Source organism: Periplaneta americana, chromosome 16 (assembly GCF_040183065.1).
Source record: "Periplaneta americana isolate PAMFEO1 chromosome 16, P.americana_PAMFEO1_priV1, whole genome shotgun sequence".
Classification (NCBI taxonomy): domain Eukaryota; kingdom Metazoa; phylum Arthropoda; class Insecta; order Blattodea; family Blattidae; genus Periplaneta; species Periplaneta americana.
This window is the reverse complement of record NC_091132.1, coordinates 75,821,359-75,839,657: the sequence shown is the minus strand read 5'-3', so window position 1 is coordinate 75,839,657 and position 18,299 is coordinate 75,821,359. Positions and strand designations below refer to the sequence as shown.

The 18,299-nt window shown below is 36.5% G+C and overlaps 1 protein-coding gene across 4 annotated transcripts in view; it reads left to right on the top strand.

Moving 5' to 3' along the window:
• Mtp (microsomal triacylglycerol transfer protein) overlaps positions 1–18,299 on the top strand; it is a 133,003-nt gene that overhangs the window by 72,387 nt on the left and 42,317 nt on the right. For all 4 annotated transcript variants that reach the window (XM_069849621.1, XM_069849619.1, XM_069849620.1 and 1 more), the window contains one exon: positions 17,112–17,308. In XM_069849621.1, coding sequence (XP_069705722.1) covers positions 17,112–17,308 — 197 coding nt within the window. The remainder of the gene's footprint in view (positions 1–17,111; positions 17,309–18,299) is intronic.

Sequence of the window (18,299 nt, the reverse complement as noted above, 5' to 3'; positions counted from 1 at the left end):
TTGTCTCCAGATTTCTTCTTTAAGTTTCGTGTTTTTATAGTTTTCATCCCGTGTATGATATATATAAATAGGCCTACGGGTGACATCATATAAGTTCGATAAGTTTCTGGCTGCAATTATCAGCCATATTTTCTCATTGTCAATAAAAACAATATAATTCACCGCCACCTGTGATATTACTTCTTCATCATTTTCTACATTCAATCGTCATAAAGAGTATAAATGTCAAACATCTTTGATAAATGTGTCAAGAAAATTCGCTGAGCTACTGATTTCAGCGAGAAACTCGCTCGAGGTTATCGCCTCGAACGAGAATCTCTTCCAGTGTGTGGACATCCGATTGAAACCTTGTTGTCTATCTTTGATTTTTCTTGCAACACATTTCTCGCTAGCGAGATCTCTTCAAGTGTTTAACGGGCCTAATCCGGACGACTGAGCTGGCGTAACGAGCCAACAGAGTAGACGATCTCTGGTCTTAACCTGATGATGAAACCTGTATATAAGTTCCGAAACGTTGGAGATGTCAAATTCGAGAACACGGTGGATTACCCAAAATACTAATTCTAATCTGTCATTATTGTTTTATTCCTGTTATGTACCTTTCCATTAAAATGTACTAATTCAATTAACTGCATGGATCAATGGCCTGCAAAAATATTTGTACATGGAATATTTTTATGTGGCCCACAAAGAATGGACGACAGTGAGATATTTTTCGGCTTTATAAATAATATTCTCTTTATTATTAGGCATGAATTACTATAACATACACAAATTCCGTGTAAGATTGAGACATAGTATTGTTCAATAGCAAAAACTGTAACCAATGTTATAATTCTGATAGTGTAGAAGAGAAGGCCTCATGGCCTTAACTCTGCCAGGATAAGTAAATAGGCCTACAGTATATAATTTTGAATGTCAAGCTTGTGAACGTCTCTAATCTTTTCTCTCTCGGTCAGTAGTTTGTAAATCGTTCTCTTTTTCAATAATACAGGGTTGTTTCCGATCTCTGATAACGAATTTGAATGACATCATATGCGTCAGGAGTCACACGGCAGCTGAACTGTGGCGCGAGGTGACAGACCAGTAGTGAGTGATCTCACAGTCAGAGTGCACGGCGACTCACGGCAGATATTCTCAAGAAAATCGAGCCTTATTGGGAGGGGTACATAACAAACCTTTCCGATGCCAAGTACAGGTAAGTGAAAATAAAAGACGCCTGCAATAAACGAGGTTTCGTTATTTCCAAGAAAAGCATCTTCTGTATACTTAATAAGATTGGTAAAGCTCGAATGGAATTAATTTGTGTCATCTCGTGGGGTGCGGCGTCTTGTGACGGGGGGGGGGGAGTGGATTTGCTTGCTTTTTCCACTCTGAAATTAATCCCATCCGAGCTTTGCCAGTCTTATTAGATACACACAAGATGCCTTTCTTGGAAATAACGAAACCACGTTTTTTGCAGGTTCCTATGATTTTCATGTAACTGTACTTGGCATCGGAAAGGTTTGTTTGTACCCCTCCCAAAAAGGCTCGATTTTCTTGGGCATTGTTACTGTGATACACCGTGTACTCTGATTTTATGAAATCACTCACTATTAGTCTGTCACCTCTCGCCGAAATTCAGCTGCCGGTGTGATTCCTGACGCACATGTCATTCAAATTCGTTATCAGAGATCGGAAACAACCCTGTACACATTGTGTCCGATTATCCTCGCAGTTAATAATAATAATGTTGAGAATAGATGTGATTTAGTTGCACTGCGATAATCCCTCAAGCTTCACAAAGAGGACTTATTAGAAAGGACTCTTTCTTTTAATTTATTAATTTAATTCTTTTAATTTCTCACTTTTCTTGTATTCTAGAACTGATATGAATCAGTCCGCTTGAGAAAATCGAAAAGTGAATTGGATATCAAGTCAGAAGGTTCTAAAAGATAAACACAATTCCTCCCACACTCGAATTATTGAATTCGTGGCTGAAGTGGTTCCTACTTCCTATAATATTTTATAATTTTAATCTTTTAATGTGAAAAAGTATAACAAGCTATTATCGTATAAGCCCTCCCTCCCTCCTTCTCCGGTTAATCTTCGAGTTATTTTCGAAGGGCCTGAATTTCTCTGTACAAAACGACGAAGAGTTGTACCTATAATTCGTCTGTATTTTTGCAACTTAGGTTTGAAAATTGTATTAGCTAGCAATCCAAATAATTGATGAAATTTGTTCTGTCTCAAAATATGTCTCTCCTTTTCTTTTTACATATTTTACCTACAACAATCTACCAGTGTAACACGTAGTTAATCGGCGATGTATGCAATGGAGGGGGAAAGGAACTGGCCTAGTTGCCTCATAAGTGGTGCTTTTTGGTATCACTTGTGAGGTTCAGATCTCTGTCTTCGGACAGTTGACTAAACAACAGTTCTAATGTTTGTGGGGCCTTTTTGCAAAAAAAAAAATGCTTCATAGAATAAATTGTCATATTGCAACATTTAAAATAATGTAAAATAAAATAGTACATATCTAGTAAAAAGAATACGTAATGTACATACTACTTTATAAAATATCTGTAATGCACTTAAAATTTATATAAGCATTCAGCAATAACTGCAAAAATAAAAGCAAGACAATTTAAATGGATAGATCATGGTGTTGAGAACTCCACCAGATAGGAAAATTAGGAAAGTCAGAAGAAAAACCCCAGGAAGAAGACCACTGTGAAGGCCACGTACGAAATATTTAAACTATATATGGAAAATTTTGCAAATAATAAGCATAAATTACTGAAAAAATGTTTGGTAATACTGAGAAAATATTTGATAAGAATAAAGAATAATCTGGCACAATATTGTTTGATCTGCAATGAAAACTTTCTCGGCTTATAAAACTAAAAATTAAATAATAATAATAATAATAATAATAATAATAATAATAATAATAATAATAATAATAATAAAATACTCAATGCAGAACTGCAAGCATTGGTTTCTTCATCTGACATAATTAGGAACATTAAATCCAGATGTTTGAGATGGGCAGAGCATGTAGCATGTAGGGGCGAATCCAGAAATGCATAGTGTGTGTTAGTTGGGAGAACGGAGGAAAAAAGACCTTTGGGGAGGCCGAAACGTAGATGGGAGAATAATATTAAAATGGATTTGAGGGAGATGGGATATGATTGTAGAGACTGGATTAATCTTGCTCAGGATAGGGACCGATGGCGGGCTTATGTGAGAGCGGCAATGAACCTCCGGGTTCTTTAAAAGCCATAAGTAATAATGATAATGATAATGATAATGATAATGATGATGTAAAAATCATGGTGGTTTTATAACAAGTTCCCACAGAAAGGGGAGCAATAGGGGCAACCACACCTTTTTTTTTTTTTTTTTACTTTTCATCTTGTGTTATATAGATTTTTGTAACATAATTGTATTGTGTTCACAACACTATATAGGCCTATGTATTCCATTTGTACTGGTTTCGTTACAGTATATCGGGGGAGAGCTACTCAGCTCTCAGTTACTCTTAAAAATTAATACCATGGGTCTCAAGGAAATGTTTTGTACCTAATGAGACGAAAAATTTGCACACGCTTCTGGGTTTAAATGGCCATATAATTGCAATGAAATATGATAGACAAGTGTAATAGCCACTAGATGAAAGAACAATTCTCCAACTTTGTCTACCATGAATATCATGATTAATTACCGATCGATTTATTATTACAGTAAACAAGAAGGACGTAAGGAGAAAAGTGCAGCGTTTTTTGGTTTGAAAATTTTGAATCAGTTACTCTTATCTGACGTGAATACCGCTGTGTATTCAACGAGGTTTTCCCACTCAAAAACAACCACCGCCGTTTGGTTAAATAGTTGAAAGGAATGGGAAGGCAACTGGACAAAATGCATTCAGATAGACCGTCTGTAAGTGAAGAGTCTGTTGAAGCCATCCGATATGTTATGTGCGTATTCTCAAGAAATCGGTAGAAAAATGTACTCAACAAGTGGACATTTAAAAAATGACAGTCCATACGGTGTTTAAAATTGTTGAATTCTAGTGATCAAATGCCTATGAAATTCAGTTGTTACATGCATTCTACCCAGATAATTATCACAAAAGATATGATTTGCTGCGGTCATCCTTCATGAAAATGACGATGACTATCAGTCCTTAGACCGCACATAATATTCAATAATGAGCCGACGTAGGTTTCCGGGCAAATTCGACACAATGTAAGAAATTGGACTCTTAAAAATCCACAGGTCACATGAGCACAATAGCCCGAAAGTTAATGTGTGGTGTGCTCTTGCAAGAGATAAAATAATTGAAGATATTATTACAAAAGCAACCCTTGTCAAAATTGCTATTTTTCAGGATAACAATAAAAATAAATACATGTCAGCTGTTTCGGTACAAGTGGTGTTTATCCTTGTGGTTATTGTACCTGACATGTGTCATTTTTGGAGTCTATAAACATTTGAAATAGTAGTAATTGTGTCCTTAACTCAATTTCATTAAAAATGACTAGGGCTGTTTTTGTAATAATGTCTTCAATTGGTCCCTTGGTGAATTGACTGTAGCCTGACAGAATTACCTCAAATTCAAATCCAATGTAATCTTTCGATAATATTGTGTTCCTCCGTACTTTTTTGACGTAGTTCGGGAATCTTTAATTAACATTTCCATAGAGATGGATCGGAAGGGTCTAATAGAAATCATAGCCACCATTCTCTCCGGACTTTACTCCTTTGGACTTTTATTTTTTTATTTTATTGGGTTATCTTACTACGCTGTATCAACATCTAGGTTATTTAGCGTCTGAATGAAATGGAGGTGGTAATGCCGGTGAAATGAGTTCCGGGGTCCAACACCGAAAGTTACCCAGCATTTGCTCGTATTGGGTTGAGGGACAACCCCGGAAAAACCTCAACCAGGTAACTTGTCCCGACCGCGGTTCGAACCCGGGCCACCTGGTTTCGCGGCCGGACGCTCTGACCGTTACTCCACAGGTGTGGACTCTGGACTTTTACTTAATGGGATTATGTAAAGCAAAGAGTGTACAGTACACTGTTAAAAAAAACTTAAGAGAGTTATTCTTCCATTTAGTTGCATCTTTGTCGTGTTTTATTACAATTATATAATCATTTAAAATCCCACCATGACTTGACGGACATGTGGTATTTTCTGTCAAAATAATTTAATAGGAAAGAAATACAACGTCCTGATCCATACAGTTGGTCATGTGACGTGAAAGTGACGCGCATCGTGTAACATCGCCCAGGTAACGGAATCCCCCTTCACAGCAAGCTAGACTTCAGCTCACCTTCACCTTGTAGTAGCGAGGCAGATACGACCGGCGATAATACGCTTGCGAGTGTCAGCGCTACCTTTCAGTGCGATAAGTGACAGCCGTGTGTTTACAACTCATTCCGATTTTAATAAGCATAAAGATTTTCCGAGCTACAGCAATGAGTGCGGTGGTGTGTGTTTATTTGTGTGTTAGAAGGGAATCTCACGCTATATGATGCGGCAAGGCAAGGTTTGACATTTTTCTAAGCGTTGCTCTCTCTGCTGGAGCGTCATTCTAAATCTATGAAAACAAGAATAGTAATTTTATCATAAATGGATACGTATGCAAATCATTTTCTTTGACGTAACAAATGGCGATATCAACGAAAACAGGAACGACTTTGCGAGATATGTATACAGTATGATAAAAAGGTGAAGGTTACGACACTTGAATATCTTCAGATTAAACAAATATATTACATGTTGTATCTTAGATTTTAAAATGCGATGCGAGCCATACTTTTCCGGTAGTGAATACAATATTTCTAATACTATTGGCCTTAGAATTAGACCTATACACAGTAATAAAGAAGGGTTAGTTAGTTGTGTTAGAAGTGCTTACATTTTATAATTTATAATCTGTGGTTAACGAAAACCTTGCTGAAATTCAGATAATCTGACAGAGTTTAATTCAATTTCTGAGGTAAGCGTTTGTCTAAAGTAGAATTCATTAACCCCTCCCGATCTCACCTTGAGACCAAATAAGGCTAGCCGGCAGTAATATAACTCTTTTTTGTTTCAGTTAAAAATAAGGATAATATTTTATGTAAATATCAGGTCGAAACTATGCAATTATTTGCTTATTATTTAAGATAGATTGAATAACCAATACTTTTTTAATGCAACCCAAATGTTATATTTAATTACTATAGCTGTATCTCAAAGGAGAACTCGTAGGTAAACTATACAAAATTCGTTCGTGCTCATAAAATTACGAGTAAATGCCCGAATAAGTAACAAATTTCATATACTACAAATAGCGGAGGCTTCCGGTTCCTTACACTTAGGCATGTTTTGGGCCATTGTGCGCCTATACAGAGTGTTAAAAAAAAGTATCCAATATTTTAGGAGGTGCTAGTATGCATCAAAACAAGAAAATAATGTCTAATAAACATGAGTCCTAAAACACATACTTTCTGAGATCTGAACACTTGTTCATAGGAGGTGCTCAATGTGACGTCCATTCATGGCAATGCATTCCTCTGCTCTTCGGCGCAAGGAATCGCACACTCTTTTAAATTTGTTTTAATACTACGTTAATAACAAAGTCCTGATAACAATCCCCAGTTAATCTCTGTGGTAGCTCATATGGCCCTATTAATCTATCACCAAGAACGCCTGGCCATACGTTAATTGAGAATCGGTGCTGATGCCTTGTTTCTTCAACTGCATGGGAATTTTCTTCAGCCCACACATGCTGATTACCAAAATTCACAATACCATCTCTGCTGAACCCCGCTCATATCCGGAACCAGACTTTTGTTTTCAGTAATCCTTGCGACGTATCAGTATTCCATGCCAGAGGTATCAACTACGGTGTGATTATCTGGCAGTCTGCTGTATTGTAGGGCAGAAAAATGCATTGCCATAAATGGACGGCACAGTGAACACCTCCTATGAACAAGTGTTCAGATCTCAAAGTATGTGTTGTAGGACCCATGTTTATTAGAATTTTTTTTCTTGTTTTGATGCATACTATCACCTCCTAAAATATTGGATATTTTTAACACCCTGTATATGCGATGTTTGTCCAAGTCCGACAGGTGACCTGAGTAGCATTCGTGAATCCGACATTGATAGGTAGGTCATCCTGCCTCAGGCCCTGATAGGCCTAGGTCCTATTTCGCGGACGAATACCTGATGAGCACAAGGGTCCCGAAGTCCCAAGCCATTCCTATATTAGCATCGGACACTCGTGCTATCCATTAACTTTCACTCCAGACTATTTTTACTATTGCAGATGATAGATTAAATGAGGAGGTAGTGTGTGTTGGTGGAGTGATAGAGAGGAAACTGGAGTACCACGAGGAAAACCTTCTGAAACGTCTGCTTTGTCCACCATAAGTTCCATCACGGCCTGGCCGGGAATCGAAACCAGGCCGCCTGGATGAAAGAGCAACGGTCAGTTGGACTAACGGATAGGGAGACCACAAATCTATGATGACTCGATCAATCTTCTTGAATATCGGAACGGCTTTGAGGGCCCAATTCTTGTTAGTTTTGAAGAATATAAGAGTGGCAAATTAATAATTAACCTACAATCTAAAACTGCGAGCAGAATTGTTGGTGACAGATGAAGGTGATGGGCGGTTCTTAAATTTCGAGATCTCACTAAACGCCCCTCGCAGGGATGTAAGTAAGCATGGGTGGGGGGGGGGGGGAATTACTGGGTTTGAACCCCTCTCCCTTAAACTAAAAAGAATACATATTTAGATTTGAATATTTTTTATCCATAATCGTTTTACCTTATCTAATTTTTCACTGTTAGATTAACAAAATCTACATCGACATAAGGTATAGTCCTCCTACCCCTCCAATATAATCCATGTGCTTGGTGCTGCGGAACGTTCGAATTATAACAGTGCTATTTTTATTATAGAGAGACCTACCGCCTAGTAATGGTCTTGTAATATAATGAAGCCAACACAACATGAAATTTAACTTGTGAAACATATTTTGAAAAGCTATTTCGACTGTTCTGCAGCGCAGATGTTAAATATTGTGCATTGTCGATTTTTAAACTCATTTTAAGAGCGGTATTCACCCGTTCGTTAGAGTTCTGACTTTATTGTGAAACATTTGTTGAAAGTTTTGTGCATTTGACTTCATATTTTTAATAATAATATAATAGTAATAATAATAATAATAATAATAATAATAATAATAATATTTAAAATATCGATAATGTAAATTATAAACAATTTTTAATAATGAACCTCCCGTGACGAAATTCTGCTTACGTCACTGGCCCCTCGTGATATTTCTTTATAGAAGTCCATATTACGTCTGAAGACAGTATTGGACCAGTAAATAGTATATAAATGTAAGACGTTTATGTAGACTTTTCCCAGAGTTTAAGCGCGTGTGTAGCGACGTGATAAACTAAGAGGGGGAGAAAATGTTTTAAGCATCCTTAGAAAAAAATCTTTCTGAAAAGTAAATCATAAATTTTTCTTCAGATATTGTTTCAGTTAGCTGATTATAGAGTGGAATCTCTGAAAAATAAAAGTGAAAAATCTCGAATTTTAGTTACTGTGAAACATGAACATGTATCTGTGTGTGTGCATACGTTTGAGTGCTTGCGCTCTTTCCTTGCACACAATTTCACAATCTTTCGTATTAACCATCTCGAGTAGCTAACTTTTCCTTAGTCATGAGAGATGCTGAAACAATATTCTTGGTTGGTAGGTGTAGCGTACCGTACTGTTATAGTTCTCACTTTTTGCTTTAGAGTAATGACGTCAGCATGACAGAACCAGTTATAACGGTGATGGGATAAGTACAGCTTCGAATAATTGTAACACAGGAGAATGTGATAGACTAGACTGAGGTACCAGTAGTCGCGGAAATCAGGAACAGTATCGCTTGGCCATAATCGTACACTCTTATTTATTATCTACAGATTTTAGGTAGAAGAAACATAGACATTGAGAAATGAGAATGTACAGTAGCTTAGAACCACAGTCTAGTATATACAGTCACGAAAAAGGCTAAAAAAAAAAAAAAAAAAGATGCTGGGCTAAGCATTTTAAACATAAACTAACATAAAATTTCTTCGTAAATGTTTAAGTAGGTAATCATTATTCTATACGCATGATGTAGGCTTAAAAATAATAAAAACTCTTACACAGACGTTTAACTGTCTTATACTTACACAACGAATAGCTCGTTTATAAGTCGTATGTAAATTCCTTACTAATAATCACTACATACGTCGTGTATAACAGTACAACTGTTACATAGCTACGTCACAGTTTCGTCATTACTTCATTACGAAAGGTAATAGAATGACTGAGGTTCTATATTGCATCCGATGTATGCTCTAGTGTGCCGCGATAAGTATCGACAGTACAACTGGGCCTGATCGATTACCACGCTATATTTTGATCAAAGAGTTGCAGTAACAGTAATATTATTCTAATTATTCTATGCTCTTTGGTTTGTTCTTCTGTGGTTACAAGGCAACCTTCATCATAAAATGATAATTGATATGAACAGCTGTTAGGAGGACGGCCATTTTTTTCTCTATAATATAATAACTATTGCAAAGCAATTCCCTTGTATAGTTACAGACTGTTTATACATCCATCGCTTATGCGTGGTTTATTAGTAACGTTTTCTGTTCCAGCTCTGCATAAATCTCGTATAAAAACTATACACGGTTTATTAGTAAGATCGGTACTGGTATTAGTGAACGTCTACCACCACCACCACCACCACCACCACCACCACCACCACGGACTGAACTTTTTCATCAGTTCCATCCTGAAACTGGGGCAGAATTTCAACAATACTGTGTATTAGTAATTTACTTCCATATATCATAAAACACTCACGAGATCACTATCGTGTCTTGATAGTAAATGACGTAGGCCTATTATATTTAAGTTTTGATTAAACACAAACATTCTGTGAATTCTGATATGAGTACGGTAGTTTCAAAAGAGTCAGTACCGTTGAAAAGTCGTGAAATAGCGCCTAGCCCTTTTGTAATAAAATTGTCAAGATAATGAATCATAAATTAGAACCAAGTATCCCATTAATTAGCCGTAACTATCGGTAGTAGTTTTACTAAGTGCGTCAACTTGGAATGGAATGAAATTTACGGGAGAGGGCACTACGAGCTGTTACAATCTATTGCGCTAACCCTCAAGCTAGGCGCATTCTCGAACCCACACCGGCTGACTACAATAAGGTTCGCTGCGTATCCAGGTTTCGAGCAGGCAACCCCCCCTCGTCCGTAGGCCAGCCTCTTCATTGAGTCGCCGGCGATTGGGGAATGCTATGGAATGATTAAATGGTGACGGAATAATATTGATGCCTAATATGGAGAAAAACGGAAGAATCCCCAGAAAAATCCAAACTGCGACCTTGTCCTCTACAAAGAAAAATCCCAGAAATGATAGAAATCGAACCCGGCCCGTTTTCGTGATAGGTCGGAGGTCTGACCACTCAGCAAACGCAGGGGTTAACTGCACCAACTTAGTAATAACTTATAAACAGCACTTATTTCAGAGTTTATAGGCTAATATGAAAGCATTCTGCACCCACTCACTCGTTACACATACGGTTTTAAGGTTATGATCTGATATACCTACTTTCGATTTCGCTCGGATAACTGTACACTAACATGGAGATTGATGTGCCACGATAAAGAGTAGGTTGCAAGGCACCAAAACCAGATTAAGGTGGTGGAGATGAACGGATTCTTTAGATAATTGAATTCAGTATTTTAGAATGGAAAACTCGTATGGTCATAAATGTATTCCAATGACTCCTAGGAATTCCTTTGAAAGAATTAAAAAAACTTTATCGCTGCTACAGTGACTGTCAGGATATGCAGATTTTTATTCGAAAGAGGAAAATACTTTTATTGAAAGCTAAGAGAAATATATTACTCCAGTCGCTCAAAAACAAGTTCCAAATTTTCACAGAAATGCAAAAAGAAATAAATAAATCGTCGGTTTACAAGCAAAACACATTAATAATTTTATTGACATATTGTTCCGATAAGCAGGTATGATGACAGTAGAATATCTATGTTTAATTTGTTCCGTCTATAACTCATCTTTATACAGGGTGATTCACAATGATTTATCGTCACTTACAGAGCTTATTTCCGAAGACATTCGAGCAAAAAGATGTCATATAAACATTTGTCCTAATCGCAATATTTTCAAAGTTACATTAATTTAAAGTTGTTAGTAAAATACCGTTTTCTTTAGTTTTACGGGTAAAAAATATTACAAATAGAGAATGAACTATTCACAAGTGTCATTTCTTTAATTGGCTAGTGTTCTGAAGCTAAAAATGTGTTGTTAATTGCTTTGTACAGATTTTATTTTTCAATTTTTAACTAAAAATTACCTAATTCTTACGCACTTATCACAAAAATTATTACAAATCATACGACTTTAGAAACTTGATCTTTTACAGTTTAATTATGCATCCTAATGTAGTCTTAAAGAATTTACAAGAGTGGCGTGATTTCTAACAGTTGTGATAAATGCATAAGAAAATGTAATTTTTAGTTAAAAATCGAAAAAAAAAATCTGTACGAAGCAACTATGGAAGTCATAACACATTTTAGCTTTAGAATACTAGCTAATTAAACAAATGATACTCCTGAATAGTTCATTCTTTATCTGTAATATTCTTTTAACCTTAAAACTCAAGAATAATGGTATTTTACAAACAACTTCAAATTAGTGCAATTCTAAAAATGTTCAGATCAGGACAAATGTTTGACATTTTTTGCTCATAATGTCTCCGGAAATAAGCTCCGTAAGGGACGGTAAATCCTCGTGAATCACCCTGTATAAAAATGTGTGTATAAAGATGAGTAATAGACGGAACAAATTAAACACAGATATTCTACTATCAAAACACATTAAGTCAAAAATATTACTTCTGAGAAAGAGGCGTATATAATGTATATAATGTAATGTCTATAAACTTAGAATTGGAAAACTAAATACACTTAAAGAGAAACTACTTACTAAAATAATATATTGAGGATTCAGTTTTGTTAAGAGCTTTTAAAACGCCTTTTTTTTAGAGGTAATATTTTTTACTTAATGTGTTCTGCTTGTAAGCCGACGAAATAATATATACAGGATGGAAGTGATATCACTATGTAGATTGAAGAGGGGAATAGAACACATTAAGTAAATATAAAAACACCTATTATTAGTTTCGTATAAATGCATGGCTAATTAGAAAATTTGGCTGAAAGTCTGCATAGATTGGCAGTAGTGCATCGCCGGCCCACCTACTAATACACATACGAACTCTGGTCTGAATAGCAGCATTCCGTCCCGTAGTCACTGCAGCAAGATTACCAGACTTTCTAATGGCAGGAAATAACGATACGTGTTGATCATTTTATTTAATTTGCAAGAACTCTCAATTTTATTGAGAAACTGCAAAGATATATATCATTCCTCACCAGTTTATATATAGTTATCGACTCATATGCCCACGTCGTGTAGAATATACCAAAATTTCAAATTTTCACAAAAAATGCAGGCAAAATAAATAGCTGATTTAAATTTTACACACAATTTTCTTTTTCGTTTATTTCGCACTTGCAATAATTAGTAGGCTAAGCTTTAGATTTTATAATACGTAGACATCGAATTCATCATACAGGCGCTTTTAGTAGTAAAGTTACTTCATCCTTCTGCAATTCTCTTTCCCAGAACTTCATCGGGAAAATGTAACGAGTTTCGTTTCTATTTTAGGTAGAGTTTAAATACGATGACTCTGTATGACTTTAAAAGTATTTTGGTGTATTGGAGAGGATTCACTCTTTTGTCATCCATGAATCCGCTTTGAATAATTGCCTTAAATGAAGAATAAGTTCGTTTTAATTACTGTGTTTTGCACTAGTCTTATTTTAATATACTCAATAAACGATAAGTATGGAACATTGCTCATAAATTCTTAAATTTTAATTTTACAAAACAAAAGTTTTATACAAAATCTGTTGGATATAAACAATAAAATTGTTATACCAATGTTCGAAAAAAAAAGTTATTCAGGCATACAAGATGTGACAGTAAACTTCATTTTTAGTGGCACCCTATATTAAAATGTACATATTTCGAATCTCCAATAAATTTTACGTATGAATGTGTAGAAATGTTACCTACATTCACCCGTTTCATGTATTTTAACTATTTATTAAACTTGTTTCGTGGACTTCAAACTTGAGACAAATAAGTAGGTAGTATGTAAAATCATGTTGAGTAGACCATAAAACTAAAAAAAAAAACACTATCACTAACCAAACTTAACAACAAATGCTCAAAATGAGAACCATTCACAGCCAAACAATGTCCCAGTCTCTCACGGAAACAGTCCATTGTCTTTCTCACAGTCACATGACTGATTTGTTCCATCTCATATCTACAATAGACTGTTATATATGGTATATGATCAGGGATAATACGTATCGAAAAGTCATACAGTAACCTGTACTGATGCATTTTATTTTGCGATCCTTTTTACTTCCTTATTCTCTATCCGTTCTCTGTGACAAACTGATCGCGTGCCAACACAGGTCTCGGAAGTCCAGTGCGATACCAACGTCAGGTGGATGAAGTGTGTGGGAAGAACCGTTATGGAAGCAAGTAAAATATGTACAGTAGTGGTAAAAAAAAAACCGGATCGACTGAATAATGTCCCCGAAATGAGTCACTGCGCATGCCACGTCCGCATTCATAAGATAGCGAATAATCTATTGTTGTAGTTTCGACTGCTGATGTAGCCCATTTCGAAAGCTATTAGAAAATAAGCTGGTAAAATTCATATTCTGGGAATAATAAGTTAATTAAGTAGTAAAATATCGCTGCAATCGAAAAGTATTGGGAATAAATTTGAATAAGGAACAAAAAAAAAAAAGTTTCCTTCCCAGGTAGGATTCGAACCACGAAAGTCTTAGTTACCAGTCTATCGTGGCTCTGGAGTGAGGAAGGTTCTGAAATCAGCTACAAGGGCCGGTCCGGTTTTTTTGCTACTATTGTACAGTATGTTCGAATTTTTTTTGACAATGATTTTACTTCAGTTATTGAATTTGTGTATAAATGGCGACTTTTTCCCTTGGTTTTACTGGAAACAGTTTCATAGTCTTTAGAGTGTACTTGGGTGATAAATTCATTGCATAATATCATGTTTAAAATTAAGTTAAAGCAGATTTTATTCTCCTTTCACATACGTGTGTAACACACATGCTTTCATATCGCACATATATTGCTATGTCTAAAATATTAATGTAAGACGACGTTCAAGAAGACATATTATTAGAAAGTTCGCTAAAATATTTCTTGTTATAGAGAAATAAGACTTTCTTAATCGGTTATTTAACGCCACTGTATGGACTGCGAGATTAACTAGCGTCGGTCGGTGGAATTGGTGACAGTGAGATGGTATTTTGGTGAGGTGAGACTGAGGATTAGCAATGAGATTACTTGACATTCGCTTTACAGGTAGAGTAACTCTCGGAAAAAACCCTCGATATAATCAACCCAAGCGGGATTCGAACCACGCCCGAACGCATCTGATCAAACATCCCACTCGCTACCCCGGAACTACTGTACGCCAGTGGTTGAATTACAGCTCATGCATTATGTCCCACTCTTCCTACAGGGCTGTGCACGAGATCGGATGAGTCTACTTACGAATTATAGGGGAATGGGTTAGCCTTTACCTTGAACTCGGTAGACATACGCCCGACCTTCCCTTCTACTCCTACCCCTTCACAGAAACGCTGTTCCCCTACTGCGCATCGCGAGTGTCTTGACAAAATTTATGAGCTGTATGTCTAAATCAACAGTATTACCGCAGCCGATAAATCCAAGGAAGCTTATAAACCGCATTTTAATATGAGTATTTCAAAAATCTAGCCAAAAAATGTAGCGAAATGGAAGAGAAATTCAAGCAGTCCATTTGTTTCAATATGCGGTCTCGCTATAGACGTGATAATTGGAGAAAGACTACAAATTCGACCGACTTTACGGCTTGATTGTTACAGAGAGAATGAGATCGTGAACATAAACCGGGCAAAGGAGGACGCAGTTTCATTATATCTGCTGGGTCATTTAAAAACTTTGCTTTGTATAACAACTTGGTGTCAAATAAGACCATCCTCCACACTGAGATATCATGCTTTCTGTAAATAATATTTTGTTATTCTTTATTGAGCAAAAGATTCTTAAGAAATTATTATTAATTCAACGTGTCACCATATGTGTCCAGACTACGCGTTATTTTCCACTACTGATTGTATAAAAATGGTAAAGAAACGTAAAAAGTGGCATTGAGGTGTGAACTAATAACGGATTTAATTTTAACGTATTTTCTTGATCACTGCATTACATTATCATACGCAGGGTTGGGGGCTATTGAGAGATGAATCAGAAAGGGAAGTTGAACATAAAAGTCTAGTATCATTGTGTTCTTTGTGAACGAGTTTTGAGAGAAGTAACACTTTTAGTTAAATTTTGGAATGCGTATTCCAGGAGAACGGGAGATATTCAATAAGTCATATTGGGGGATTTTGAAGAAAATATACGAGTAATTATTAGAGGGCGGATTTTTGCATATTACCATGTTTTATTCCTTGAAGGTTAAATACTTTATATGTATGAGAGAAATGTTTCATGCTATGGGAAATTAATATGGGAAGTTTTATAGTGCATATGAACATACTTTCTTACAGATGTGAGTTACTTTGCTATTCCTATTTAAATCTCTGTCCATTAATAATCCAGGATTTTTTAGTGTCACTATAATTAATAAACGGTCAATTTATTGACAGTCTCGGTATGATTTTGTGGCTAATTGTGCTGAGCAAGCGCTGATGTCATATTACAATTGCTTGCGATTTTTCTGGGTTTAACCTCAATTCAAACTTTTGAGCCCATAGACAGTTTGTCTTCATTCACTGTGGCCATCGCGTCAGTTAGTTCATCAGGACGAAAGTGTATATAGATCTGTAAATCGTCAGCAAACAAGTGGTATCTGCAGTGCTGTATGGTGTTTACTGGGCATATAGAACGTCATACAAAACCAGCAATTCTTAATTTTAATACAAATTTGTATTTTTATTTTAGCTAACGAGTTCTCCGTAATACTACAGTCCAGTATATACAGTCACGAAGCTTGAGTTGTTGAGGGTACTAGGAACAATAGACTGTGCCAGTACTATTTCGCATTGTCTGTAATGAGGCGATAGTAGCGATCCTAGTGGTTAGCAACTATCTATGGATGCATATTTACTACGTATTGAGCTTCGTGACTGTATATAATTACTAGACTGTGGTAATACCTTCATGTGACCCTACGTCAGGCACCTTCATAATTGAGGGCTTTGCCAGAAGAAAGGCGGATAGACCTATACGCCCTTCTTCGGGAAAACTGTTTAAAATGTAGTGAATAATTATAGTAGTGAAATTTTTGTTTTCATTGTACCGTACATATCTGTAGGACAGTGCTGCGTGCGTGTATAACATTTTATTCAGGTGCGTTTTAAAATCTTAGATTTCATGTATCTCAATTCGCCATATTGACGTATACGCCCTTTTTCCGGCAAACCCCTCAATTGATTTTTGGGTCGTTACTTATATGGAAACCACAGCCCCTTCCTATCAGAAGTAGAATAATGACAGAACAACCGTTGCAGAAATGCAATCAATACACGTGATTTTTAGACAAACATCTGGAAGCAGAACAAATATCGAAGGCTCAACGTAGAGAGACAGTTTGCTCAAGAGAGTTAATTCAAAGGTACAACTGAAGTTATTTTATGTAAAATGTCGTAGGTTTACAATCCACAGATGAACTTAATCAGAGGTTGAAGTGACTCCCCGTTGAACTTTAATTATGGCAAATTTTGGAAGTGACAATCTAAAATGGTAATGAGTTGATGAATGGGGCCCCGCACGTGGGGGAGTGACTGCCGGCATGTTGCGCACAGTGGCTGCGCTGCTGCTACTGTGGCCTCTGATGTTGTGTTACGGCTTCGTGCTTCTCTCGTCTCCAGCCGCAGGGTCGGCGGCCGTGTCCCGACAATTTCAGCTGGGGGCGGGACATGCTTACCGGCTGGAAAGCACCGTGCTGCTCAACGAAGCCGGACCCCGAATCGGCAAGGACGTCGGCTATTTGATCACAGCAACCCTCAGCGTCGGCGTCATTTGGCAGAGCCCCTTCGACCCCAACGACAAGCTACTTCAACTCCAGGTCGGTTTCATTCAAGGAATTCTTTATAATTTATTAGAAATTAAATATTTGTTTACTATACTTGTTTTTTTGAAAGATGGGACGTGACAGTTAAGCGGCCGAGCTTGAAACTACAGTGCCATGTTGCCAATACCACGCTGCCAGCTGATGGAAGCTAGCAATTGTCGTTAAGATGGCTGACGTTAAAACATTCATTAACAATTGACATGAAGGTAAGAAAACAATACAAAAATCGACAGAGAATGAAAGACGAAACGTGCTAATGCTAACATTATGTGCACAATAAATGTCTCTAAGGGAGCTATTAAGCACTCGCCATGTGGGAACAGTAAGTTTGGCAACTCAACCGTTGTTACCATAGCAACAGACCTACCAGTTGTTTTTTCGATCGCAACGCTCCTGTCATGTCCCATCTTTCAAAAAAACAAATATAACACCTCACATCAACGGATGAATTATCATCTTCATCATAACTTAGCATTTTCAATAATAATGATAATGATAATATGTATTTTCCACCATAGAAATATTGTCAGTAATGATAACCGTTTTATACATCATAGTATTATCTCAACAATAAATATTATTATGGACAAGGTAGAGTATCCACCGGCCACTGAACGAATATAGCACACTTTTATCATTGCCAAAGTGGCGCTATAAACCAAGTTTCATCACTTTTATCACAGCCACAACACATTCCAATTCTCATTGTACTATATATATGGAATTATCACTACATTAACACATTTAATATTTCACAAAACATACACTGAACGAACTAAATATAATTATATTATGAAAGTGGCCATATTTTCTTCCCGCATCACGATCTACTTCCACTAGATGGCTTTCGACAAGAGTAGCAGGGATGGCAATACATGCAAACGAAATGATACTAAACGTGAGGAATGTTACTACAAGTGTGTAGTATTGTGTGGCAGGTTAGGTTAGATTAGGCGTGTATTATGTGAGAGGTTAAGTTAGGTTT